The sequence below is a fragment of the Python bivittatus genome, unplaced genomic scaffold (assembly GCF_059951505.1).
Source record: "Python bivittatus isolate LINGU-HERP-01145 unplaced genomic scaffold, Pbiv_v1 ctg000390_np1212, whole genome shotgun sequence".
NCBI classification, from domain to species: Eukaryota; Metazoa; Chordata; class Lepidosauria; order Squamata; family Pythonidae; genus Python; species Python bivittatus.
Genome location: NW_028277070.1, coordinates 398,856 through 425,939, shown reverse-complemented (window position 1 = coordinate 425,939; position 27,084 = coordinate 398,856). Strand labels below are relative to the sequence as shown.

Genomic DNA, 27,084 nt, shown 5'->3' with positions numbered 1-27,084 from the left:
AGTCCAGGAGGACCCCCAAATTGCACTCAGGTTCCGTCTGGTGTGCAGCCCCACCTAGCCCCACTAAGCTAGGGAATGTTGCTGCTGCTCTTTGGGGTGCGTGTGGGTGTGCAGTGGGGAGCTTGCAAATTAGGAAAGAGTGTGAGAGACACACACTGGCCACTGAGGAATGGGAGAGGGAAGAGGCTGGTTGCCTTCCCACGCACATTAAGGCTCCAGGGCGCAACTGAGAGAGGCTGCTGACCAGTGCTGCAATGTGGGGGAACCTGATGCCTCGCCTGCAGGTTGCAAGGAGGGCAGAGCAGCAGCAGCGCCGGAAATCCAGGCCCAGCTTGGAAAGGGAACCCAGGCGAGAGGGATCCCCGCGGGTCGAAGGGAGATGCCGGGCTCGGTGTGGAGAGGGACCCCTCTGCTTCCTCCCAGCTCTACCACACGGCTGGGGACAGCTGGGAGGACTTTCCTTTCTCAGTGCAGCAGTGCCAGGGGTTCCTGGAAGAGGATGAGGGCCGCTGCAGTCGAGGGGCAGTGCCTTTGAGGGGATTGGCTGCAATGCAGCCACACACCCTTGAGGAGAGAAGCCCAGTGTGGTGGTTGGTGATGTGGCCTATGGTGGGCTCAGCCTTCCCACGTGATTCCGAATGGGTCCGTCTCCACACGCATGCCTTGGAGAGGGAGGCTTTCTTTGGGCGGGGGCATGCACAAACGTATGCTTGTGACACGGGCAGATGAAGTAGGAGGGAGCTGCCCCACCAGGGAAGGGATGGCAGGGAACTCACCAATCCCTGCTCTGAATCCGTGTAGCCACCCGGCGCATGGGCAGGAGCGCTGCGCGAGCCCCGCCATCAGGACTGGCCCTCACAGGCCTCCCATCAGTCGCTTGGAAGGGCAGGGAAAAGCCTGGAGGCCTTTCAGGGCTCTCCTCCCTAGCAGCTACCTGAATGCCCCCCGCTGCAGTGGCTCTCACCTCCCAGGACCAGGAATGGACTACAGGTCCAGCTGACCGCCCTCACCTCCTGGCTTGCCCTTCGGGCTTCTTGGGAGCCCACAGGCTGGCTGGATTTCTGCCAGGTGGGAAGGAGAAGGGGAGGGAAAAGAAATGGGTGGCTGCTGCCAAGGAGGAAACTTCTGACCGGGCTGTGGGGAGGAGCCATGCTCCCCTTTCCCACCTCCCCAGGTTGCGCTGCTTTCCTTTCCCCCCTCACCTGCACTTTGCCCCTATGTCCCTGCCCAGCCGCCTTCAGTCTCCCAGAAAGGTCTCCAAAAAGCAGACCGAGGCCAGGCGACACTTCGCCCGCTAGACTGATTGAGCCTTCTGGAGCCCCTTTCTGGTCCCGGGATTCATTGGCTGGGGGTGGGGTGTTGCTCGGCCTTGAGGAAGGACTCCTGTTGCTGGGCTCACGTGATCAAAGGGTTTCTTGTGAAAAGCTGCGTCCAGAGCTAGTGGCTGCCCTAAAGAACAGTTTCTCTTTCAATCCCCACTTGTGCCCTGTATCCACGTCTTAGTGGAGGTTGACTTGTGTACAGAAAAAAGTGTACAGACTGTTAATTGGCCAAAGAGGCGGTGACAGAGTAGAAATAAAAGGATCATGTTCACATTGAAGAGATGTGCAGAGTGACTCCTTTGGGGCCAGTGGTTTAAAGGCTCCTGCTTCCTTGTACTGTATCGCACAGTTTGCAGAAGCACAACTATACATTTCCATACATTATTTTCCCAGGAGAACATCGTTATCCATATGCTCCATTCTCACCTTTTGTGACAAGGGCTGATTGAGCAGTAAACAACAAAGCTTCCCTGGTTTTTCCTTCACCTGCCTGGTTTCTGACATTTTCAGGAGGAGCGTGTAGCACCTTTTCCAACTAACACGTGTTACTGAAAGGCATAAGTCTTCGTGAGCTGTGACTCCCTTTGTCACATGGAGGGCACAACATAATGTATCACCTGTATCGCGGAGAGCTTCATGGAAGATGTACTGTATCCCGGGCTGAGTGCTTCTAGAGCACCATGGCCTGGAGAGCTGCTAGCCTGACGCACTGTCTATACTCCTCTAAAGGGCAAAGGTCCATGAGAGGGTTTGAACCCCACAGAGTAACATCTGGAGAGTCCCAAAGGGTGAAACTGGTGACACAGTGCTTGCCTCCTGCTAGTCTGCCTAACTGGGAACACCACACAAGGTATCTCCTGTGCCACAGACTAACACGGCTCTCCTCCTGCAATGACGTTTTTAGGAAACTGAACTCAGGGACTTCTGTGCCACGTCAAATTCATACTGACTGCTCTCAAGACCATGACTGGAGGGCATTCTTATAAAATTAAATATTTCTTTGCCCTCCATGGCTTCAGATTCTTGGAAGGTGCTGTAATGCTTGCAACTTTCAGCCTTTGGTTCACTTGTAGTGGGGAGGTATGAAATGCCTTTTTCTGGAGGAGTGCTCTCCAGCGCTGCTCTGACTAAAGCAACCTTTTCCCTGGAGGAGGACCCCACGCAATGCCCCTCTGCTCAGCTGGCCTGGGCTGCCCAAAGACCCTCTCTTGCTGCCCAACAGAGACAGACGGGAGCAGCTCCTGAGCAGCACGTGGGGGAAGAAAGCGACCTTCCAACGCACAGAGATCCTGCTGGATCCTGGTCCACCTGTCTACAATCTCACCAGAGGAAAAGGAAGCAGGAAACTGGGGGAAAGCCAGAGAAAGTGCCCCGTTTGAGGCCCGGGCAGCCCACTTACATTGAAGAAATTGGTCTTGTTCCTCTCGCAGAAGAGCCCCTGTGCTGGCATGTGCTTCAGCTGCTGCCAGGGGAGACTGCTGCCTAGCAGCACATCGCGTGCCCACGGGAGGTTCTATATAGGACAGAGTGCAAGAGAAGCACACATTGGTTGGGGAGGGAGGAGAAGCTGGGTGGTGGCAGCCGCCCCCGCAGCCCCTCTTTCCACTCCCTCTTCAACAAATCTCCCCAAGGTGCCACTTCTTGACCCAATGCACACGTTTCCCACTCCTGAGCAAAGCTGGAAGGCAGAGGTGGCCAACTGGAGGCCCCGGGGGCAAAATTCAGTTTTCAGAGCCACAGATCTTTTTCCTCACTTGCCTTTGTCAGCCAGCTTGGGGTGGGGGGGGGGTGGGGATAAAGAGCTGGGTGCAGCACAGCCACCAGTCCCCTCCTGGTGACAGGGCCTTTCTCCTAGTGACCAGATGTCCCAAAGCTGACCCCTGGTCAGGGAAACCCTCAGTACTCTGAGTCCTACTCCTGGCTGCTAAGAGGAAGAAGGAGGCTTATGGGTTTTCAACCCTTGCCTTGGACCACTGGGGGAGGAAGCTGCCCCCTTCCCTCCCAGTCATTTGGCGCAGAAGGTCCCTGCCTGGGATGGGAGCAGAGGGTGTGGGCACAAAGGCAGGGTGTCCAGAAGGCTTTCTGGGATGGTGCCCTTTCTCTCTTAGCAGTCAAGATGTCTGTGAACATCCCCAGACTAATTTATTGCCCTGGAGAGGAAAGATGGGTGCGGGGCTCCACAACTCTCTCTTCTTAGCCCAATATTTATTTTGATTCAGGTGGCCGGGTGATGGAGATGGGGGAGTTGGCTCCTGAGGACCCTTCCCAGAAAGAGCAACTCCTGCCAACTTCTCCACGGGTCCTAACCCTCCCTGCGGCTGGGAGGGCCTCCTGCCCCCACTATTCTGAGTCCTCACACGTATTAGATGGTCAGGTTCTCTTAACAGGGAAATCTCTCTTCCCATATATGGATGCCTCAGTGTGAGACTCCCAGTACATTTTAAAGTTAAAATGCATCATTTACTCAAAAGGAAGGCAGCCCTGAGAAAAAAGCCAGGGAATGTGATGAAACCTCTGGGGGATGCCAAACATCACCTGGTATGTATGTTAAAGGCAAAATCAAGTTTCCTGGGAGTCTTGGTTCTCTTGTAATTATTTCCCTTTTAAACCAAGTTTCTGGCCCTTAAGACTTCCAGGACCCTTGCAAGTTAATAATGATGGGATAGCAGAGCCTCAGAAACCCTGGAGAAGGATGCAATTTGCAGAGCAGCTTTTGCTGGCTCCTCCCAGCACTGGCGCAACCGCCCTGTGCGGTGTGGCCCCTCTCTGCTGGGTGCCACAGCTCACGGACTTCTCTGGGACAGCCCTGCCCTGTTCTGGAGCTGAATCGAAGGGCATTGTCAAAGGCTCCTTCTGCGGGAAGAGCCCCGTGGAGGGCACCTCCCAGCTGTCCAAAGGACGCTTAGCTGGCCTCGACGCCCCCTTACATTTGCAGTGCCCCCCACCTTATGTGTTGGGCTGCAGGCATAGAGGTAGGCCAGCCGGTAGAGGCTCTTGTAGTGCTGCGGGAAGCGGCTGAGGCAGAGGTGGAAGGAGGTGACGCAGTGCTCCGTCAGGAAAGTGCGCTGCCCCTCCAGGTCCGCTGGGAGGCTCTGGGTGAACTGGCTCATGCAGAGGGGCTCGGCTGGTCTCTTGGGGTCCCCCTGGGAGAGGGAGGGAGCGCAGGCTTTGGGGGGTGCCTGGGGAGGGAGCTTCTGCTCAGCAGTGCGACAGGGTTCAGAGTTCTGCAAGGCGTCTTCTGACTTCCCTGGAGTGGGCGAAATTAACACACAACATCACAATCCTCTCCCTTAGAGCCAGCTCACCAAATCACGACCCCATGCCAGGAGTTTTCATAGAAGCCCCAGAGGCAGACAGGAGGGAAAGCAGAGAGACGCCACAGACACGAGCTCCTGGATGTTGGCTGCTTCCTCTCCCGTCGATGGCGGGGAGCAGAAGCCCAGGAAGGGACCGTCATGCTGCCTGGAAAGCACCCCCCAACTCTGCCACCCGCTCGGCTTCAGTTTTCCCTCTCCGGCCATGATGTCCAGAGGCTTCAGCCTCACTGTCTGGCAAGGACGTACCCCTCTCCTCCGTGGGTCCCAGGCTCTCTTTCCCAGGGGCGGTGGGTTCTGAGCAGGACGCACAGGACCGTCCCTCTGGAACAGGCTTCTTCGCGCTGTCCTGAGGGCTGGCGAGCTCCATAAACGTGTCCTGGGTGGAACTGGAGTCAGAGAGCACCACGGCTGTGCTGTCCTGACTCCTGTCTGCGTGGGAGAAACAGGGACCCAAATGAGACGGAGCTTTTGCGGCAGCCCCCCCCCCAGTCAGAAGGCCAGCTTTTCCAGGCAACCATCCCCCTCCCTCCATTTCAGCACCCAACACACCCACTCATTCTTTTCAGCACTCAGCCTCTCCTCCGGCAGCCCACTAACATTTCTTTTCTTTTGTATATAAATGTAAAACTTTTGCCTGGAAGTAATTCTGTCCTGTAACAAAATGCACACACGAGACTATGCAGCTATTTTAATGTTCTTTCTGAAACCAAAGTTCCAGCTGCATCTGTCTGTTGCAGCAAAACCAAAAGCTTGGTTCCTTAAATAGCGAAACAGCCATTGCATTATACGTTTTGGGGGACGACACCCCTTTTTATCAGAGACATTATCCTTGGTTAGTAACCTAAACACAGGTGTGCACAGTACAGCAAGCAATGCGGCTGACATTCAAAACTTACAAGAAAGCGATTGTAATGAAAGGGTAAATTGAGAACTCATCTGGGGATGGCTGAGAAGCTACAGAATGGGAGGCCCTCCTGACCAGTCGGAGAAGATACACAGAGAAATTCATACACGGCTGACGTTCAAAAGCAAAAGGCTACCTCTGTATACTAAGCAAGTCCTGGAGATGCTACAGCCCACCATGCAGGCACCTTCCACCCCCACCAAGCATAAATGCAGCTTTAGCATGAAATGTCTAAGAAATCTTCCTACCGTTTTAATGAAGAATTTTGTGGAATGATGTTTGCTTCACTGCCCCCTAACTGTGCACTGTATGTACCTCCTAACAGGTTGAGCACGGGCAACGGCATGGTGGTTTGCAGGGCAGTTGCTAGATTAGAGATTCTGGTTTACCTAGAATAGTGTAAGTGGGCTTTGGTCCACTGGTGGCCCAGGGCCAAAATGTGCCCAAACTGACCATTCGCATTATCAGGAAACGCTGCACGTGGCGCAGGTACAAGTAAAGTGGTAACCTATCACTCTCCTACTAAGAAGCATGATGTGGAAGCCTTGACTGACCCAAGTCCCGATGGGAGCTGGGGGTCAGTCCCTGTGGGCCCATCTGGTGATGACCACGGCAAGTGGAAGACTATGACTAGGGATGCGATGAAGGTGATGAACTGCAAGGGAACTGGAAGGAAGCAATGTAGATGTGCTGTGGGTCTGTGAATGTAACAGCTCTGATCTGCTGGAGTGGAACTGGTGAATACAGGCAGGGAGATAATCCCTCATTTTCAAAGGGTTAAAGAATGTCTGGGATTAGGTTCCCCGCCTACGAAGAATACTGAAAACACAAACATCTGCAAAGGCTTCTCAGTTATTGGCTGACAAAAATCTCCCACAACTGATCTTAAATGCAGGTTAGTAAGAAGCAAGCAACTCCGATCTGCCCAGCGTAGGAGGAAATCTTGGAGTAACACTTGACTGCAAGCTGACTTCCCTCTCTTTTTTGGCAACCTAATTTAGGGGAATGTTTGTTTTGAGCTGTGGCTATACTACAAATACGTATATAGATATGAACAGGAGTATTCCTTGTGAGTTTTTTCCTGGCAAAAATTCGTTCTGTCTGTTCTGATACCACGGGAATAAAAGACTGGCTCTGTTTGACTAGAACGTATTACGGGATGCGAGGAGGGTCCTGGGGCAGGACGTGCCCCCTGCAAGAGCAGCAGGAGGCAGCTCTCCAGGAACCTCGCGCACATACTGTAGTGCAGTAGTGATCCTAGGTGGGAGACACCCTCACCAGTCATCTTTCATCTTTAGAAAGGGGCGGGAGTGGGAAAGCAAGTTTCTGCTTTATCAGAATTCTAGGTCCTTCATCCAATCCAGCTCCGATTACTTTGGGGGGCAGAATGACGTATCAGTACCCCACCTACGCTATCTGAGGTGATCTCAAGAGTGTTTTTATTTAACGTTCATGCCCTGCAGGAAAGGGCTCAGAACGTCCTGCTTTTCCCACAAAATTAGATGATGGTGCTTTGGAAAGTATCTGCTGTCTTGAAATACGTCTGGTTGGGTGTAGCCTTGTCCAACCTTTGTAGGAGTGAACGAGGCATTAGAAAGATGTGTTGCTGAGAGTACCCATGGCGAGCCCCCCATTTTGGTGTGCGTGTGGGGAACACCCCTGCCATTTCGGATTGGCGATTTTGTTAAGGAATTAAACAAGTTTAAAGGGCTGTGGGGGAAATGCCTCAGGCACTGATGAAAGGAGCTGGACGGTTCCCTCCTCCCACCTGCCTGGGAAACTTGGAGATGAATAATCCAGTCGAGCATGGGACAGAGCCCATATTAAGGCATGAAATCTTACTTTTTGTCACTATCACATTTACACAACAAAACCTCATTGCTGCCCCAAGTGGTTGAAAACCAGGGGAAATGGATGTGGTAGCCTATCGTAACTCAGATAAAATAACACACTTGCCCAGAATTAAATGGCAGATTTCGGCAGATCTCAGCGAATTCTAAGATGTCATTTTTAGGAAAGGCTGCTAAGAAACAGTAATTTATTCAATGGTAAGCTGGTTCTGGTGGACCTTGGTTGGAAAAAATACCTGCTTGGAGCTGGGCTTTAAGAAGCAATCTGCCATAGCATAGGCGATTTGCTCAGAGTGCAGTGGCATTAAGCACAACCAGGCAACCTGCAAGGAAGGCCCCATCCCTCTGAGAGGGGTGTGCAAACAGAAAGCTGCATACAGACAGTAGGAAAATGTGCATTACGAAAGCATTTGCCAAGGAAATTAAAGCAACAAAGAAGGAAAGCAGGGTAATTTACACTGGTGTAAGGGTAACAACCACAGTCATTGGGAGAAGTTGCCAAGAAAGCATCAGGTCTCTAGAAAGTCAGGAAACTGAGAGTGCTGTGGCTGAGCACCATGGGATCAACCTGATCTACTCATGTGCTGTATATAAATCATGGATCATCTGTTAATACAGAATATGCCATAGAAAAGTCACAAAATGATAGGCGCTGCTTTTTCTGCTTTTGAATATTACTACGTTCACATGATTTTAAGATCACATCACAGCCTTGGAAATGTTCTTGGAAGTCTTTCCTTATTTTATTTTATCTCACTGAAAAGGGACAACAGATGGAGAATGCCAATGAGATGGGCCCTGGCGTTAGCCATCCACCAATCCTATGGATCGATGCCTGCAAAGTGTTGCTATTTTCTCACGTGCTCCAGTTGGGGTGGGTATGTCCTGGGGCCCACTTCAACGCTCTCTCTTCAGCTATCCTGCTGGGCAGATTCCCAAATGTTTAAGGGTCACAGAGGGAGCAAGTAGGCTTGAATCCATGGCACTTTTTTTTAAGGCTTTACTGTTTATTCTGATTGAAGAGGACAGCTATTCCATCCGTTTTTAAAAAAATCTTCCCAGCTGTACTGAACAATTTTATGTAAGCCTCATACAGTGGCAGAAATCCCTAAATCACCTATTCTGCAGCAAAATTGTGCTACTTAGTAACATGGAAATGCCGTGAGAAGGGCACCATCGTAGGGTGGAACGACTGTCTACAGAGGTAAACTCACATATGAGAATTTATTGAATGCTTTACTATGTGTTTAGTTTTATTTATTATCTTGGCTTTCTGGTCACCTTGGGAGATGATCTGGGATGAGGTGGATGGAGTTAGTTTTGCAAAAGGACTGGTCTGCATCCTGAATGCTACCCACAAATGGTCCTTTTTCCAGAAATGTAACTAACCTACACGTATAAAAAACAATTGCTCATATAAGGACTAAAAAGAGATGGATTCAGAAAATAGGCTAGAGGGATAGGCTAGGCTATTCAATCATCATCAAGTAAGATGCATGGTGCCGCAGTTGATCTAAGGGGCTTTTGCAGTAATGGGCTTCTCCAACATTTGCACAGCCAACAGACTCATCAGTTGCAGCTCTGATGTTCAAGCAAGCCGTGATGGGCAAAAAGCAGGTGAGGAATATATGAATAGTTTTTAACGGGGTTAGGGCAACACAGGCAATATTGGTTACAAAAGCATGAATATACAAAAATAGCAGAAACAAACAAACACAGCCATGATTAAGTGGACAAAGGACAGAGTGACAAGAATGACTTTGGCTCTCCTGAAATGTCTTCCTTACATTGAAGGCATGGGGAATCAGAATTCTGCTGATGGACAAAGGCAGCTGGACAGCAAGACGCCCAGGAGAAGATCTTGCAGGCAAATACCTGAAGCTGAAGCATCTGGCCTGGGGTCACAAATTTTAATTTAGACACTTTCCATTTCTTTCTACAGAAAGGACTGTGCAGATAAAAAACAGCCAAACCCCAAGCTATCCGTTTGCTTAGTACTTAACACGTTCAGCCAGATACATTTTCTCTAGCTGTTTTCTATCATTTACCATGATAAAAGAAATTCATTCTTTCATGCCTTCTCTAGCTAAACCACTGAAAATCCAATACAAATATGGCAAAGTCAAGCTGCTTCTGTCCACAGGAGTCTATTTCTGTGCCCTGGCCTAAACAAAGAGGCTGGGCTAATATGGCAGAGATTCTTTTAAAGTCCTAAGGTTTATCTGAGTCACAATAAAGAATGAGTGAGGGAAGCCAACTCTTGTGGACGCAGCCCTAAAGAACAAGCAGGACCGAGAGTCACAGCTGCTCAGTTGTTCAAACCAGGCATGAGCGATGCAGAGGCAAGGACAGAGGAGTTCTCTACCGCCCAGTTCTTCCTCATTCCCAACAGGGCAAGAGCACCCTCCTTGATTAAGGATTCAAAGACACTGAAATAATTCTTGGCATCAGCAGCTGATTCTACCCACGTGTCTGAATGGGCAGGTCACCCTTATGTTCTGGAACTCAAAGCTGATGTATCACATTTGATCTGTTTAGTTAAGAAACCTAATTGAAATTCTTCAGGGTTCTGATGTCACAGAAACTCCTTTTCTCTTCTTGGAGAGAGACCACTAAAGTTTATTAGTAAGCCATTAAACCTGCTAGGGCACCCTGCTGAGTGAACTGGCTTACAGGGCAATGGAGAATAATGTTGAAGTAGCCTCCTGCACCCCACGAAACAATCCTGAATCAACTTTTTGAGATGGTCGTTGGGAATGGAAGTGAAAGGCCACTTAATTTGGGCATGAAATCCTCTACTGAGGGTGATCATCTGGAGCTCGACACTTCTGATGTCCAGGTGAAGCTGTGAAGTGCTGAATCATTGTCTGCAATCAGTAACGGATTGGATAAGACAAGGAACAGGGCTTTCATTCTGATGGGGTGGAGGTGCTATCTTCTGAACAGCACTCAAATCCCATTTGGATTACAGATAGCATGTGGATAGTCCTTCATGTGGTTTTTCTAATTTCCAGGAGCACATTTCTATCCTCCATTCCTACAGAGGCCCTTGCTGACTTTGGGTCAGTCTCTCTCTCAGCCAAACCTGTATCACAAAGTTTTTGTGGGGAAAAATGGGAGTAGGGAGTGCTCTGTATGTCTTCTTGAACTCCAGCACAAAATGCAGGATATAAATCTAACCCTAACTTTCTTGAGGCCAGACCTTTGCAATCCCAGGCCTCTTCGCTCATGTAAAGGCCCAGCTGTTAAGAACAGCTCCAGAGACCTCAAATGATCATGCTACCTCTGATTTGGCACCACCCTGTCTCGATCCTACTCTTTTGTCTTCTTCCACACCATTTGTCAAAGTCTCCTAAATATCTCATGACCTTTTATCCTGGCATTTTATCTTTGTCCCATAAATACTCCAAGTAATGTACGGCCTACTTGAGCTATTCCTTCAGTACTCATTTCTCCTCTCCATGGCTTGGTCATCAGGATTTATCTTGCCCTGCTGTCTCCAAACTATGGCACAGTTTCACTTCTGAGACTTGCCACAATTCACTTCTACTCCAGCACTGCTTTGAGATGTTCCCCAGATAGCAACATTGGCGTATAATGAAAACTCTAGACTTCTTTTGAATTAAAGTGATTGTCCATCTGGTGTTGCTTCTAGCATGTGCTGCTTTGATATAAGGATTTACTTTCCATCCTTTCAAACAGTGCAAGAGATACAAATATCAATATTCCAGAAGAGAAGGCTTCTCAGAAATAAATAGTTTTATGGGATGACCATGGGCAGAGAAATGAAAAATAGGTAGATAGTGGCAAAACTACCAACAAAGCAATGCTGAATCTACTTTCGAGGAAAAGTGAAACAGGGAATTCACACTAGTGAGTGGGTCCAGGTCCACCAAAGGCCAAAGTTCCAGCTCTCCAGGCCTATCACATTTGCTCCAAAAGTACTAGGTGTGATCAATCATCCAGCACTTGGCAGATCTCTTGGGGAAAGTTTGCAAGAAGGTTCCTAAATTGGCATCTGTCATTAGTACGGCAACGGCATTGTTGCAATGCCATGACTGAATCTCAAGAATGAGTGGCCCCCGACTGTTGCAACAGAAGGCAGGGGAGGGGAGCTTTCACTGTTGGCCTTGCTCTCGACTGATAGGTAAGACACAGTCTGTGTACTTGGCCTTAAGCCTTGCGTGACATACAGAAGACAGGAGATGGCCTGGTGGTGAGGCTATGTTTGCCTTTTCCAGACACAGAGAAGGGAAGCATTTTCCATTTATACTAAAGATGCCAAAGATCCAAACTGAAGGCTTCTGGATGCAAAGCAAGCATGCTGCTGCTTAGCAGAGGGCCATTCCTGTGATGCACAGGAGCTAAGCTTATCATTTTGGAAGACTGGAGAGCAGCTTTGTGACAGACTCCTCCTGCGCTTCCTTGAAGAGAAGGCAGCTTTCCGTCACAGACCTGGACCTAAGGCTCAACTGTGGATCAAGGCCCATTCAACAGGCAGCCACTTCCCATCCAGCTTCAACAGGACCAACTGCCCATCAGCTATGGCGCTGAGCCAGCCAGTTAGAAGAAATGGGGCGGCATGGAGTGCCAATACTGTAGAAGCAAAGAATCCAGGTAGCTGAAGCCATTCCACATTGGACTAAGAACAGGACACTCAGGATATTGCCACCCACCTACTTCCAGATGGCAGAAGGGTCCCCCAGAAATGCCCCAAGCATGTGACCTCAGAACGTATGGACAGTATCTTGAAATAAACCTGCCTGCTCATTTAGGCTAGAGGGGAGGTGGCAAGCTGATGGTGTTAATGAGTTACAATATTGCCCGTGTTACCACAGACCCATCGCCCTCCTCGAAGCCACAAATTGACCCCTCCCCCCAGGATTCCAGCACCTCTGTGTGCTGACAGTATTGAGAACAGGGACTGTACCATCCGGTGTTGCCTGCTGATGGCTTTTTTTACATTTGACGTAATCGTGGTCAACTGGAGTGGCTGTGTAGGGTGGGGAAGTCAGACCTGGACCGGAGGAAGAGAGCAGGGAAGTCCCAGGGCCTGGCACAGTTCCTGCAGAAGAATGCGAGTCGTCATCTACCATGCAAAGCTTTTCCCTGGTGGAAGAAGGAGGAAGAAGACAAGGAAAGGTGGGAAGGCTGCACCGGCACACCGTCTGCACTGGTGGGGGACAACTCAACTTCCCCTGCGTTTCTAAGGAGCTCAGGATGGCAAAGGAACTTGAGCATGACCATCTAAAATCAAGATTCACAGCTGGACAAAGCTACAAAAGACTACGCAAACGTTTGAATTCTTCAGGTGTTTCATCAGATTAAGCGGGATGAAAAGCAGGGATGTGGCCTTTTTGACCTGTTAATACTCCTTTTCTTGATTCTATATCCTATAATGTTACCTCTATTCCCTCTTAGCTCTGCTGGCCCACAGATCCCTCTGGACTGCACTGCATACATTTTCTAGGTTGTACCAAGGAAATGCACCTGAATTTTTATAGCCCATTTTTTCCTCTTCCACTCCCAATCTGTTACTTCCTTCTTCTCTATTTCTCTAAACCAGAGAACAGGATTGGCAACTTTTTCAGGACTTGGTACCCTTTTAACCTTCATGTGTTATCTCTCAAATTTAGGCCTGAGATTCCAGTCACTTAAACATTAATTGAATTGAATTTGGGTGGGTGGGGGAGCTGCATGTAGCATACTGGAGAGCGATAGATGCCCTGGCCCCTACACTTGTTATGTCGCCAGTGCCACTGCAGAAGCCTCACTGACCTTTCCCTCTTATGCAAGAGATCTGCACAGGAGGCTACTGTGGAAAAATGCTACACACTTGTTACTCAATGCACTTGAGTATGAGCAATGAGACCCAGGTATTTAAACACTGCAGCCCTAATAAAGCATATTGAAAATTACATCAGTTACTTTTAAATAGACAATTAGTATGATTTATCTCCATGATAAGTAATTTATGTTCTGCTGAGTTATTTTGGAGCCATTCCTCTGCAGATAAAAATTATTCTGCTTTTGTTTTTATGCAAAACTTATTTTGATATTTTCCAATTCAAAATTCACCAGGAACATTTTAATAAGTGGCCTGAAAAGGAATATAAAGGAATATTTCTCTGTTTTCCTACATGATTGATATCTGGCACCAGATCTGTAACCATACCCCATTTTGATTATCCTGGAAAGCTGATCAGTCATTGCAATTAATAAAGCTAGAAAACACAGACAGTTCCTGGATTATATAAACGCCGATTTACCCAGATTTGATTTTTGGAAAAGGGGGATAAGGCTGGCAGCTGCTGCTTAGAGCCTGTCTGCACAGCTGTGCAGAGGACAATCCAACACGCACAAGGCTTATGCAAGACTCCCGAACAGCCCCTTGGGTTACCTGGAGACTGCTGGGTCAGAGAGCAAAACCAACCTTCGCGCTCAAAGTAAATCTTAAATTAAAAAAGGAAAAAGAAAAAAAGAGGAACGTTGCATTTGAATTTTGTCTTTATGGAGACAAAATAATTTGGCAGTGGCAGAGCTAGCCAGAACCCTTTATGCTTAGGGAGGATCCCCAACGTTCAGATCCAAGTAGGCACTGCTTCTCAGTGAGGAATTTTCATGAGAGCCCGGTTCCGTTAGAGGGGCCTCAGCCAGGAGGGCTTAAAAGGAGACGAGGCCAAGTCCTAACACCCCTCAGCCGGGATTCCTACAGTGGGAGAAGAGCAGGTCTGAAGGTTTTGCTCTGCTGTTGCACCCTCACAGACCTAGCCCCAAGGTGCCAGGTTCTCAAGATGGGCACACATAAATTCGGTCCCTCCTTCTGCCCCAGCCCTTGGAGGTAAGAATTAGATCACTGTTTCTCAACCTCAGCTACTTTAAGACATGTGGATGTTAACTCCCAGAATTGAAGTCCACACATCTTAAAATTGCTGGGGTTGAGGAACACTGAACTAGATGATCTCCGAGGTGCCTCCCAGCCCCCCCCTTCTATGATTCCATGGCATTAGGTGTGTGGTCTGAATCCTGGCTGTAGGATCGCAGCTGTGCAAAGCTGCATTCTTGGAGAAGGACGATGTGGAAGGCTCTATTGGCCCCGCTCCTCTCCTGGTTTTCCTGGAGATACCTAGAGTTGGCCACTTTGCAAACCAAAATGCTGAGACGCTTTTAGTGTTACAGAGGATGGTTCTTCTTATGTCTAGATGATCGTTCCAGAGGCCTGGAAAGATTTCAAAAGAGCTTTTCATTTGTCTGTCCTCTCTCCTTCAGGGCTAAAACTTCAGATAGAATGTATAATCTGGGCAAACCAAAATGTCAGAATATCAAAATGCCATAGTATATCTTTGAAGGATTTGCTTTCAGCACACTGAGCAAACTTTGTACATTCCTCTCCCTGCTAGCTGAAACCACCGATAGAAGGGACAATGCCAGCACTCACTTTTCAGAGATTTTGGGGGTGTTCTTTTCCTCTCCCCTGGCAAAAGGCCCCTCTGCAGCTTCCTTCATAAAAGTCACAAGCAGCTCAGCATCTGCTCCAGAGTCAGGCTTTCCCACCAGTTTTAGGATCGATGCATGGAGCCGAAAGTAGACCTGCAGGAAAGAAATTCACCAGCTGGCAAAGTTTCTCTGTTGGGTTTTAAATTAAATCCAACCACCTTACTGAAATCCATGCACAAGAGAGCGCCACGGCCACCCTAAAGCTGTTTGGAGGCAGGCTTTTCAGCAGTGCCCATCCTGTCCTGGGACCTCTCAGGACAGCCAGAGCCACTGAATGCTGTGGCCTTTTATGTCTCTTGCAGTTCTTGGCATGGTTGATTGTTCTCATTCCTTTTACTGTGTTTGAGCACTGCAGTTAGGCAGTCCCATAAAACAAATAAATACAGACCTAAATCTATCTGCCACCCCGCTAGTGAGAAGCAGCTGTCTGCAGGGTGGCTGAGGAAGCAACTGAACTTCAGGTGCACTTTTGTTTGTTGGTTTCTTATCTCCTGACTTTCATTCAGGAACTCAGGGTAGCCCTGCTGCCCTTCTCAGCTGGGGAAGGGCTGTTTTTCGGTGACTGAGGAGAGTGGGGAGATCCTCACACCTACAGGTTAGGGAAGGTGACCTTGATGGAGATATGCCAGATCCCATCACCAAAGTGAAGAGGGGAGAAGCGTATCGAGTCCACGACAGACAGAAAACATTTGGATAGGGCCCAGACAGGCCCCTCCCTAATCTACCAGAGTATAAGAAAGGGGAAGGGTAATAAGCAGAGTCAGAAATGCAACTGCAATTTCTATTATTAGAGCCGCTCTCAGTAAAAGTAATCTTAGACTTCCCGCGGAGTTGACTTCCTGGTCTGGTCTACCTGGTGGGGCTGACATCACAGGCTCAGGACTGCTGTTCCAGTGTTGCTAGGAAGGAAGTCCCCCACCCTCCCTTAACAACTGGAATCTGGGGGTGTGGGGCAGATCTTTGGATTTGAACTACTGCAACGCATTGTACCTGCATTGCCCTTGAAGATGGTCTGGATAGTTGAGCTACGAATTTGGCGCAAAAAATAGGTAACAGCAAATATTTCTAAGCCTAAATAGTTTAAGCATACAGATAGTCCTTGAGTTACAACGGTAATTGGGATCAGAATTTCCATCGCTAAGCAATGCGGTCGTAAAGCGTGACGTCACATGACTGCATAACTTAGTGATGGCAATCCCAGCAGTCCCTGTTGCTAACTGAATCCCACCAGTCATTAAGTGAGGACCCACCCCAATCCAAGCCATTTCCAGCTTGGCCTCTCCCAGCCCTGAGTCTTGGTAAGTTCCTCCTCTTCAACTCCCCCCACCTGCCTATCTCCCCCTATTTTTGCTCTTTTGGCCACCGTGCACAGTGGCACTCCTTGGCAGCAGCAGTGGTGCTGGGGCTGAAGTAGAGGTCCAGGGCCTTTGGCAGTCCAGCCAGCCACTGGCCCCACTACTTTAGCCCCAGTGCCGCTGGCGTTGCCGAGGAGTGCCAACTCAAGCCCCATGCCACAGCCATCCACCCCAGCGCCACAGTGCAACATCCCAGCCGCCTCTGCTGCACCGTTCTCCATTCTTGCAACGCATTGGAAAATCTTTGGAAAGCTTCTGAGACCTTCCAAAGTTTTGTGAGAAGGCCATGCTTGCTGTTCTCCAAATTGTGCGCACTATTTGGAGAACAGTGCAAGCGGCCTTGGGAAGAAGGCCTGGTGTGGCCAGTAGCTGCCTCACATAGGGCCAGGTTGGGTGCACCTCGCCAGCAGTGGGAAGATGGTGAAGGTCAGCTGGGCATGGCAGGGCCTGTGGAGTGCAAGGCAATGGGAGTGGCTGGGGCTTTGTGCTGTGGCACTGGGATGGCTGATCATGTGACCGTGGGGACACTGCAATGGCCGTAACTTTGGGCACTGGGCATAAGTACCATTTGTTCAGTGCCACCATAACTTTGAATGGTCACTGAATGAATGGTTTTTAAGTGAGGACTACCTGTATTACATTAGTCACCTGTGCTTTCTTCCCCAAGTTGCTATGTCCCACCCAATCCACTATGTTTTGGGGCACTGCTAGTGTCTGGTGCTGAGCAGCATCTGCCAAACAGGATTCCAGCATTTCCTTAGGCATGAAAGCCAGCTGGGTGACTTTGGGCCAGTCACCTTGTCTCAGCCAAATCCACCTCACAGGGTTGTTGTTGTGGAGAAAATAGGAGGCAGGAGTATCAGGTATGTTTGCTGCCTTGAGTTATATATATAAAAGGCAGAATAATAGTAATCCAGCCAAAGGGACTCAGCTTTAAATTAGAGGAGTGTTAGTGGAAAGACAGGGCTTCTCTTCCACCCCCTCACCCACAGTAGGACTAAGAGGGCCTGGACATAGGAACCAGTTTGGGGAGATGCACAGGAAGGCACCCATCCTGAAAATCACAAGCCTTAGCACTTTTGGAAGGGTGGCCCAGTCCTGAATAGACGCCAAGCCTGGATCTGTCTTGGGCCCGATGGGAGAGATGGGCTCAGGTTCCGCCGGTCCCCTCTACCAGCTGATGCGACTTGCAGGGGCCATCACCTACTGAAGGCCAAAGAGAGAGCAGCTGCAGCCTTCACCTTTACTAGATGCCACCTTTAGGCGAAGGTGGGCAGCCCAACACGGGGTCCCAGCTGCTGCTTGTGCACCGACTGCGGGCTCTGCATTACAACTGGCTGGTGAGGGTCTTGCTTTACCTCCAGGGCCTCCATTGCAAGCTCTGGTGGGTTGTGATAGTGGATCTTCTTGGGATACCGGGCTGCCTCTTCGTGCAGGAAGTGACCTGCCTGTTTGTAGTGAAAGAGGTAAACTCCAGGCGGCTGCTTCTGCTTCTCAGCAATCTTTCCCAGCATGTAGTGGATCAGCCATTCTTCTTCATCGCCGTCGCCCTCGCAGTGAGAAGCTGACGTGAAGCAGTGCTTGGCCGTCTCCAACATGCAGTTGCGCCGCTCTTCCATCTGAAAGAGGAAGCAGGCTCAGCAGCGGCTCAAGACTAGGAGGGCAAGCCTCTCTCGGCTGCGCCAGTTCCCACCTGCTGCACCACTTCGGACGGCAGTTCTGATTTCCACTGCTTCAGCTGCCGGGAGGCGAATGAGTGCAGGGCGTAGGAAATAGTCCCATACTCAATCCAGAGAGAGAGGTTGGAGCCATCGATCTCCAGGGCTCGTTTGAAGCAACTCAGCACTGGAGTCGAGTGCTTCCAAATGAGGCCATCGCTCTTCAACTCGTTTGAGTTCAGCTTGTCTTGAATGCGGCTGGCCCGGGCCAGTGCCATGCCTGCCCATGAGTCAAACCTGAAAGACAGCACACACACGCCCACGGTCCCACTCTGCATGTTGCACACAGACACCAGGAGGACAGACAATTCCGATCTCCCACAGCGCCTGACTCTTCATCTCGGGACCTTTCTTTTTGCTGCTCTGATCAGCCCCATTCTGTTGAGCAGGCCTGGGGAGAGACACCAGGGAAGAAGCCCTGACTAGCAAGTCAAAACTCTCCCTGGAAGAAGGCTGGGCAAGCCACTCTTCCACTGCTAAGCACTGTTCCACTCGAGGGGATGTCACAGGGTGGACCTGCAGGCTCAGGGACCTTGACTGAAGAGACAGGTGAGACAGCCTTCAGGGGTTTATTCCAGCTTCTGCTAACACCTAGCAGAAGCAGCTTCATTGTCATCTCAGCCTTGTAAGTACAATATAGAGTTAGTCAGCTAATTGCCTGACATTCCATAGCAGACAGTATCTCCCTCTTTCTGTTGATAAGATAACCTGCTATTGCTTGCTTTTTAACTACTTTTCCCCTGAACGTCAGGTGGCCACAGAGCTATCCTAAGCATGCATATGTGTGTATGGATTATGATACCAGCTTAACGTCTGCACGCACCACTCTATTTTTTAACCTTACACATTTTAGGGACATGGGAAGGACAAGCAGATTAATGGCAATTCTATCTTCCTTCGGTCTGGCTAGCAACTCTTGTCTGCTACCTTTCCTTCAGCAGAAGACCTGAGCTTCTGGAACCCTCCCCGTGCCCTCCATGCTGGCTTGCAATTGTCCCAGGGTGTTGTTACTCCTCTTCTGCTCTCCAGCATGGTTCTTCAGATAGAGCCAAACAATTCTCTTCAGCAGTGCAAACCCTGCCCAATTTAATGCAGGCTTGCCAACCCTTATTGGTTCTTTATTAAAACCAGCAACCCATCTTCAACAGTTGTTTGCTGTCTAAATCTTTTTTAGCATTCCCAAGCCTCTCCCTCCTGAAGTTGTATCTGATAGTGCTTAAAACTGGAATGCCAGTGTGGCATCTGATACTGATACCAGTCCATCAATAACCTCTATTTTCCTAGGAGAACTAAGACCTTTGAGAATCTAAACTAATGCCTATTCTAAGCCCTCTCTCAGCAAAGTGAGTACAAACTATTTTGCTTCGGTGTCCAATCAACCTGAGAGGGTTGCTGTTGTGAGGTTAAAAATGAAAGGAGATCCAACTGAACTACTAACTAAATGTATAAACAAAAAAATATTACATAGAATCAAAGAGCTGAAAGGGGCAATTTAGGCCCAACCCTTCACTCAGTCCAGAATCCAAATTAAGGCATCCCATATCAATAGCTCTAAGTTAAAAGCTGTTCCGAGAGCATTTTCAGGTAGAAGAGAGATCTAAGAACTTCTCAAGGCTGCAATTCTGGAAATCAGTCCCAAACCCCAGAGCGCTGCATAGATGTACTCCCCTGGCTCACTTCCTTCCTATTTCTTTAATAAATTTAACATTTATCTGAGCAGCTCCTGATTGCTCTAAGGATCTTCTGAACCATGAAAATCTTTCAGAGGGAAATCAAAGATTTCAATGACAAAATATAGCAATGGGGTTTTGGGGGTAGATTTTGGAAGGCTGCAATTCAATTAACCCAAGATATGTAGTGTGTCAAGTATCAAAAGTATAATGGATGTAAAAATAACAGAGCAAACATCCATCTCTGTTTCAGCTGGTCTCTAAATCATGCACGTCCATGCTCCTTCCATTCCAGGAGCAAAGCAGATAAAGCAGGAAACACTTGCATGTATCTTAGGACCGTGATGGAGGGGGAGAGATGGTCCTTCCTCCGTGTCACAGCATCAGCATCACCTGCTTTCCACTGAAGAGGCTTCGCCCAGGAGAGAAGCTGCTCCTGTGAGGGTGAACAGCAGCAGCAGCAGCTTTCTGGAGGAAGCTCCCCTTTTCTCTCCGGAGAGCCAACATGGCACAGGGTTTAAGACGCTGGACTGCAAGTGGGGAAACCCTGGCTCAAGTTCACCCTCAGCCTTGGAGCTGCCTGGGTGACTTTGGGCCAGTCACTTTCTCTCAGCAGAGCCTACCTCACAGGGCTGTTGTACGAAAAAACAGAAGGAAGGAGTGCAATGTACAGTGCCCTGAGCTCCTGGAGGAAAAACAGGGTATCAATCCAGTGAATCTATTCACAGTGTGAGATAACCTCGCGCACTGGGCAGAGCGAACCCTAATGGCCCAGGTGTCCACGGGACTTCTCTGAGTCAAAGCTGTCCATGGACAGGGGGGCAAAGGAAGGCAGGGCAAGCAAAGGACATCAGGCTACCCAGTGGAGGATCCTTTCTGGGCAGCTGGCCGGCCTGACCTGTTAGGGCAGACACAGATGTCGTGCATGTAGAACTTGATTGCCTTGGACTGTTCTTTGTTCTTGAAGTGGTAATCCGCCAGGAGGTAGTACAGCTCCGTCACCACTGGAGGAGAGAAGTCTGCGCCCTCGGGGAGGGCTGGGACCTGGGAACAAAGAGAAGCACCATGTCAGGGGTCCCTGTCTTCAGCTCGGGGGTCCGGGCAGCCTCTTGCTTGGTGGGGAGGGCTGTCCGGACTGCTGGGCAGCTGGGAAAACCTCCATGATGGCAAGTTAGCCACCTCCGGTAGGAGACTAGCAAAGGCTGGCCAACAGATGTTCATGAAAGATATCTGGAGTTTCAGAAAGAGCCAAAGCAATAGAAAGTGAGGCGCACTGCACACTGGCACTCAGGCAGCTGTTGTTGAAGGGCAGGCCGATGCCACTAGTATGCAAGGATGCCTTTCTGTCTTTATATGCTGCAATAACCTCCATGAGCTGCTAGTGGTTTGCAGCAGTAAACTATATCAAGGCCAAGACAACATTACAGTAATAATCCACCACAGTAATACATGCATTCTGGAAATGGTCTCCAGAAAAGCTGTTTTAGTGAGCTTCTGGGAGGCCATCAGGGTAGGCACTAATGTGATCTCAGGTGCTCCAAAGTCAATTTGTTGAAATTGGTGGAATGTAATAAACAAACAGATGAATAAACAAGGGGACTAAATTTCAAGGAAGCAGATTTGGACAGGGCATTAGGAAGAACGTCCTAATGGTAAGGCCTGTTCAGCAATGGAATGGACTGCCTCAGGTGGTGGACCCTTAAACCGAAGCTGAATGGCCACCTGCTAGGGATAATGTAACAGTGGATTCCTTCCTCAGGCAAGGGGGTGGACTACATTATTTTCAAGGTCCCTTCCAATCCTTATATCCTGTAGTTTTATGAAATTGAAGTATGTTCAAAGAACAACAAGAGTTCTCGTCTCCAGAACTCTTTTCTGGAGACGAGAAAATTAAAAGAAATTCAATGAGCTGGTTATACTTTGTCTGAGGAAAGGCAACTGAGGTGACATATGTTAGCATACTTCAAACACTCTAAAACATATCCCACAGAAGAAAGTCAGAATGCAGGACATGGCATACATAATGGTATGTGAGAGAGACAGGGCAAAGAGATGCTGCCTAGGGAATGGCCAGATAAAAGGGGGCATAGCCCGTAGCTATGACTGATCAGAGTTAAATCTCATTCTTTGTAGACCTGCTTAAGCAGTAAGAAAATGATAGTTGTTTCTGTGTGCACAAAAAGCTTTCCTCTCTTTCTCATTCAATAGCCCCAGCCATCCCACTTTTGAAGTCTGAAAATAAAGCAGATTGGACTTCTAACACTTTGGTTCCTATTAATCATCCCCAGAAGCAAGATAATTGGTACCTTGTTCAAAGTCCCTTCAATATAACTAGACACTTCTTCTAATCTCAGCATAGGCTTGTCTGTTTGAGGGACAATAGTGGCCATCTTCTTCAGAAGGTTGGCTAGGTCAGCAGAGACGGTGCTGGTTTTATAGCTGTCAAATTCAGGAAGGGTCTTGGGCTTAAAATACTCAAACATGAATAGGGCATCTTCCCAGATCAGTTCCACCTTGGAAAGAATGAAAGAGATTTTAAACATTTATTAATTAAACCAATGCATGAAGTAAGAATTACCCAGGGGGCTCCTCCTTGTTCCATGTGTTTGAGCAAAGTCTAGACAACCATCTCGAGAACACATTACTCCGGATTCCTGCATTGTGCGCTAGGTTGACAGGGTTGGATTTCATAACCTAAATGATCTCTTCCACTCTAGGATTCTGAGGAACTGCTGCGTAGCATCTCTTCAGGGTCCTGAAAAGACAGAGCTGCTCTAAACCTAATTTTACTGAAAATATCATTAGCTTTGTTTTCACTATTTGTGATGAAAAACCTTTTTGGTTACATTTTGAAACACCTAGTCAGAAAACACAATTTAGGAAAAAAAGATGGGCAATGCTGCTCCCTTTGTGTAGGTTTCTTAGAAACCTGTGGCTGACTGCTGTTAGAATGAAGACATAAGCTACACAGAGCAACAAAGCTCTTACATATCATAACCGCTGGAAGGACCTCTGGCAAAGAGAGGCCTATCTGCTTCTGAGCACTGGACAACCTCACCTGCTGTGTCGAATGTTCTTCCAAGTACCGTGCCTTGCTTTTTTTGCTTGGGAAGCTGTACAGGCAGTAAAAGCACTGCTCCAGAGCTGTCTCCAGCTCCTCTTTATAAGGATGGGTGTCTTCAGAGGTGGAGGCTAAAAGCTCTTTTTGCAGAACCCGCACCTAGAATATAAATGAATGTTCAGGTTGAGGGAAGCTACAGCTAAGTGCAATCAAAGACCTCGCTTGGGTCTTCAAGAAAGTGGATTTTAACAAACATGCAACACAGATAAGCATAGCAAGAGGAGCTAATGGGAAACAAAGGCCAAGTTGGGTGGGTTCCTAAAGAAAGATTTTAAACACACAATTGTGAACAATTTTAACAAGGAAGAAATGGAAGCCAGCAGAAGCTCTGAAAAGAAAAAAGAAGAGGGAAAGGGGACATGTGCACAGAGATAGCCTGGCTTCATAGAGATGGAATTTGCTCATGCTCTGACTAAACCAGTCAGGCAAATGGGGGAGAACTGATATGAGGGCAAATGTCACTTTGGCAAAGTACCCATGATGTTCTGTTTGGTAAACCAATTCCTTGGGCTGGATGGCTTGTCTATAGCTGGTTGGGAAATCAAATGATGTGTCATGGCTGCTAAAAACCCAAATGCAATTTGGGCTGCATCAGTAGATGTGTAATTTCCAGATCAGGGCACTAATACAATAGTTCCACTTTATTCTGCACTGGCCAGATCTTGTCTCAAATACTGTATCTAATTCTGAGCACCGAGTATTTCAAGAGTTTCAAAGAACCTGAAACAGATGCAGTAAATGGCATCAAGGACTTATTTATTCATTGAATTTTTTTAAAGACTGCTGAACTCCAAGTCATGAAGGGCTTTACAGGTAACAACCAGCACCCTGAATTGTGCCCAGAAGCCAAATGGTAAGCAATGCAGCTTGTGTAGCAAAGACGACACATGGGCATAAGAAGCAGCACTGGTTATTGCTTGTGCTGCTGCATTTTGAACCAGCTGTAGCTTCTGGGTGGTCTTTAGGGGTAGCCCTACGTAGAGTGCATTGCAATTGTGAGGTGAAGAGGGTGTGAGTGACTGTTTGAAGGTCCTCCTGGTTTGAAGGCCTTATTTAGAATTATATAGCAAATCAGAGAATGCATTGAATGAAGACATACAGCCTTTCTAAATAAAATTAATCTACCACATTTGGATGACACACAAAAACAATTTTTATTTGCTCTTCTATCTGAGATAGAGATTAAACAATTTTAAAAATGGCAAGTGGTAAAACACCAGGATTGGATGGATTCCCTATAGAGTGGTTTAAAACATTTACAGACCTTTTAGTGCCAAAATTTTGTCAAGCGTATGAAGAGATATTTGATAAGGGAATTTTATCACCGGCATTTAATCAGGCTTATATTGTTGTTGTTGTTTAGTCGTTAAGTCATGTCCGACTCTTCGTGACCCCATGAACCATATTGCACCAGGCCTTCCTGTCCTTCACTGCCTCCCTGAGTTTGCTCAGTTTCATGCTCATTGCTTCAGTGATGCTATCTAACCATCTCATCCTCTGCCGTCCTCTTCTCCTTTTGCCTTCAATCTTTCCCAGCATCAGGGTCTTCTCCAAAGAGATCTCTCTTCGCATTAGGTGACCAAAGTATCTGAGCTTGAGTTTCATTATCAATCCTTCCAATGAGCAATCAGGGTTGATTTCCTTTAAGATTGACTGGTTTGACCTCCTAGCAGTCCAAGACCTCAAGAGTCTTCTCCAGCACCACAGTTCAAAGGCATCAATTCTTCGGCGCTCAGCCTTCTTTATGGTCCAGCTATGGTCCATTACTACTGGAAAAACCATAGCTTTGACTATGCGGATCTTTGTCGGCAAGGTGACGTCTCTGCTTTTTAATATACTATCTAGGCTTGCCATAGCTTTCCTCCCAAGGAGCAAGCGTCTTTTAATTTCATGGCTGCAGTCTCCATCTGCGGTGATCTTGGAGCCCAAATAAATGAAGTCTGTTACTGCTTCCATTTCTACCCCTTCTATTTGCCAGGAATTGATGGGTCCAGATGCCATGATCTTAGTTTTTTTAATGTTGAGTTTCAAGCCAGCTTTTGCACTCTCCTCTTTCACCCTCATCAAGATGCTCTTTAGTTCTTCTTCACTTTCTGCCATTAGGGTGGTATTGTCCGCATATCTGAGGTTGTTGATGATTCTCCCTGCAATCTTAATTCCGGCTTGTGATTCTTCCAGCCTGGCATTTCTCATGATGTACTCTGCATATAGGTTAAATAAGCAGGATGACAGTATACAGCCTTGTCGTACACCTTTCCCTATTTTGAACCAATTGGTTGTTCCATGACCGGTTCTAACTGTTGCTTCTTGTCCCGCATACAGATTTCTCAGGAGACAGGTAAGATGGTCTGGTACTCCCATCTCTTTAAGAATTTGCCACAGTTTGTTGTGATCGACACAATCAAAGGCTTTTGCATAGTCAATGAAGAAGTAGATGATATTTTTCTGGAACTCTCGTGCTTTCTCCATGATCCAGCGAATGTTGGCGATTTGATCTCTAGTTCCTCTGCCTCTTCGAAACCCAGCTTGTACATCCGGTAGTTCTCGGTTCATGTATTGCTGAAGCCTAGCTTGTAGGATTTTGAGCATAACCTTGCTAGCATATGAAATGAGTGCAATTGTGCGATAGTTTGAGCATTCTTTGGCATTGCCCTTCTTTGGAATTGGAACATAAACTGACCTTTTCCAATCCTGTGGCCACTGTTCCGTTTTCCAAACTTGCTGGCATATTGAGTGCAGCACTTTAACACCATCATCTTTTAGTATTTTAAATAACTCAGCTGGAATACTGTCATCTCCACTAGCTTTGTTGTTAGCAATGCTTCCTAAGGCCCACTTGACTTCACTCTCTAGGATGTCTGGCTCAAGGTCAGTGATCACACCAGCGTGGACATCAGGGACATTAAGATCTTTCTTGTATAGTTCTTCTGTGTATTCTTGCCACCTCTTCTTAATCTCTTCTGCTTCTGTTAGGTCCCTGCCTTTTTTGTCCTTTATCATGCCCATCTTTGCACTAAACGTTCCTTTCATATCTCCAATTTTCTTGTAGAGATCTCTAGTCTTCCCCATTCTATTGTTTTCCTCGATTTCTTTGCATTGTTCATTTAAGAAGGCCTTCTTATCTCTCCTTGCTATTCTCTGGAAATCTGCATTCAGTTGCTTATATCTTTCCCTTTCACCCTTGCTTTTCGCATTCCTTCTTTCCACAGCTATTTGTAAAGCCTCATCAGACAGCCATTTTGCTTTCTTGCATTTCTTTTTCTTTGGGATGGTTTTAGTTGCTGCCTCCTGTACAATGTTACGGACCTCCGTCCATAGTTCTTCAGGCACTCTGTCTACCAAATCTAATCCTCTAAATCTATTCATCACCTTCACTGTGTACTCACAAGGAATATGATCTAAGTCATACCTGAGTGGTCTAGTGGTTTTCCCTACATTCTTCAATTTAAGCCTAAATTTTGCAGTAAGAAGCTCATGATCTGAGCCACAGTCAGCTCCTGGTCTTGTTTTTGCTGTCTGTATAGAGCTTCTCCATCTTTGGCTGCAAAGTATATAATCAATCTGGTTTCGGTATTGACCATCTGGTGATGTCCATGTGTAGAGTCGTCTCTTGTGTTGTTGGAAAAGAGTGTTTGCTATGACCAGCTTGTTCTCTTGACAGAACTCTATTAGCCTTTGCCCTGCTTCATTTTGTACTCCAAGGCCAAACTTGCCTGTTATTCCGATTACTCCTTGACTTCCTACTTTAGCATTCCAATCCCCTATGATGAAAAGGACATTTTTTTTGGTGCTAGTTCTAAAAGATGTTGTAGGTCTTCATAGAAGCGGTCAACCTCAGCTTCTTCAGCATCAGTGGTTGGGGCATAGACTTGGATGACTGTGATATTGAATGGTTTGCCTTGGATACGCACTGAGATCATTCTGTCGTTTTTGAGGTTGTACCCCATTACTGCCTTTCCCACTCTCTTATTGACTATGAGTGCAACTCCATTTCTTCTAAGGGTTTCTTGGCCACAGTAGTAGATATAATGGTCACCCGAATTAAATTCACCCATTCCCGTCCATTTCAGTTCGCTGATTCCCAAGATGTCGATGTTCAGTCTTGTCATCTCATGTTTGACCACATCCAGCTTGCCTTGGTTCATAGATCTTACATTCCAGGTACCTATACAATATTGTTCTTTACAGCATCGGACCTTCTTTTCGCTTCCAGATACATCCACAGCTGAACGTCCTTTCGGCTTTGGCCCAGCCGCTTCACTCTTTCTGGAGCTACTTGGAATTGCCCTCCGCTCTTCCCCAGTAGCATATTGGACACCTTCCGACCTGA

General features: G+C 47.8%; 1 protein-coding gene across 1 annotated transcript in view; it reads right to left on the bottom strand.

Annotated features, from left to right (window-relative positions):
• Positions 1-27,084, bottom strand: part of CABIN1 (calcineurin binding protein 1) — an 86,154-nt gene that overhangs the window by 18,839 nt on the left and 40,231 nt on the right. Inside the window, exons 19-28 of the mRNA XM_088143715.1 lie at positions 22,692-22,853; positions 21,940-22,146; positions 20,532-20,677; positions 17,939-18,200; positions 17,604-17,864; positions 14,832-14,983; positions 12,324-12,502; positions 4,886-5,068; positions 4,268-4,569; positions 2,722-2,835 (exon numbers count right to left, since the gene is read on the bottom strand). Coding sequence (XP_087999841.1) covers positions 2,722-2,835; positions 4,268-4,569; positions 4,886-5,068; positions 12,324-12,502; positions 14,832-14,983; positions 17,604-17,864; positions 17,939-18,200; positions 20,532-20,677; positions 21,940-22,146; positions 22,692-22,853 — 1,968 coding nt within the window. The remainder of the gene's footprint in view (positions 1-2,721; positions 2,836-4,267; positions 4,570-4,885; positions 5,069-12,323; positions 12,503-14,831; positions 14,984-17,603; positions 17,865-17,938; positions 18,201-20,531; positions 20,678-21,939; positions 22,147-22,691; positions 22,854-27,084) is intronic.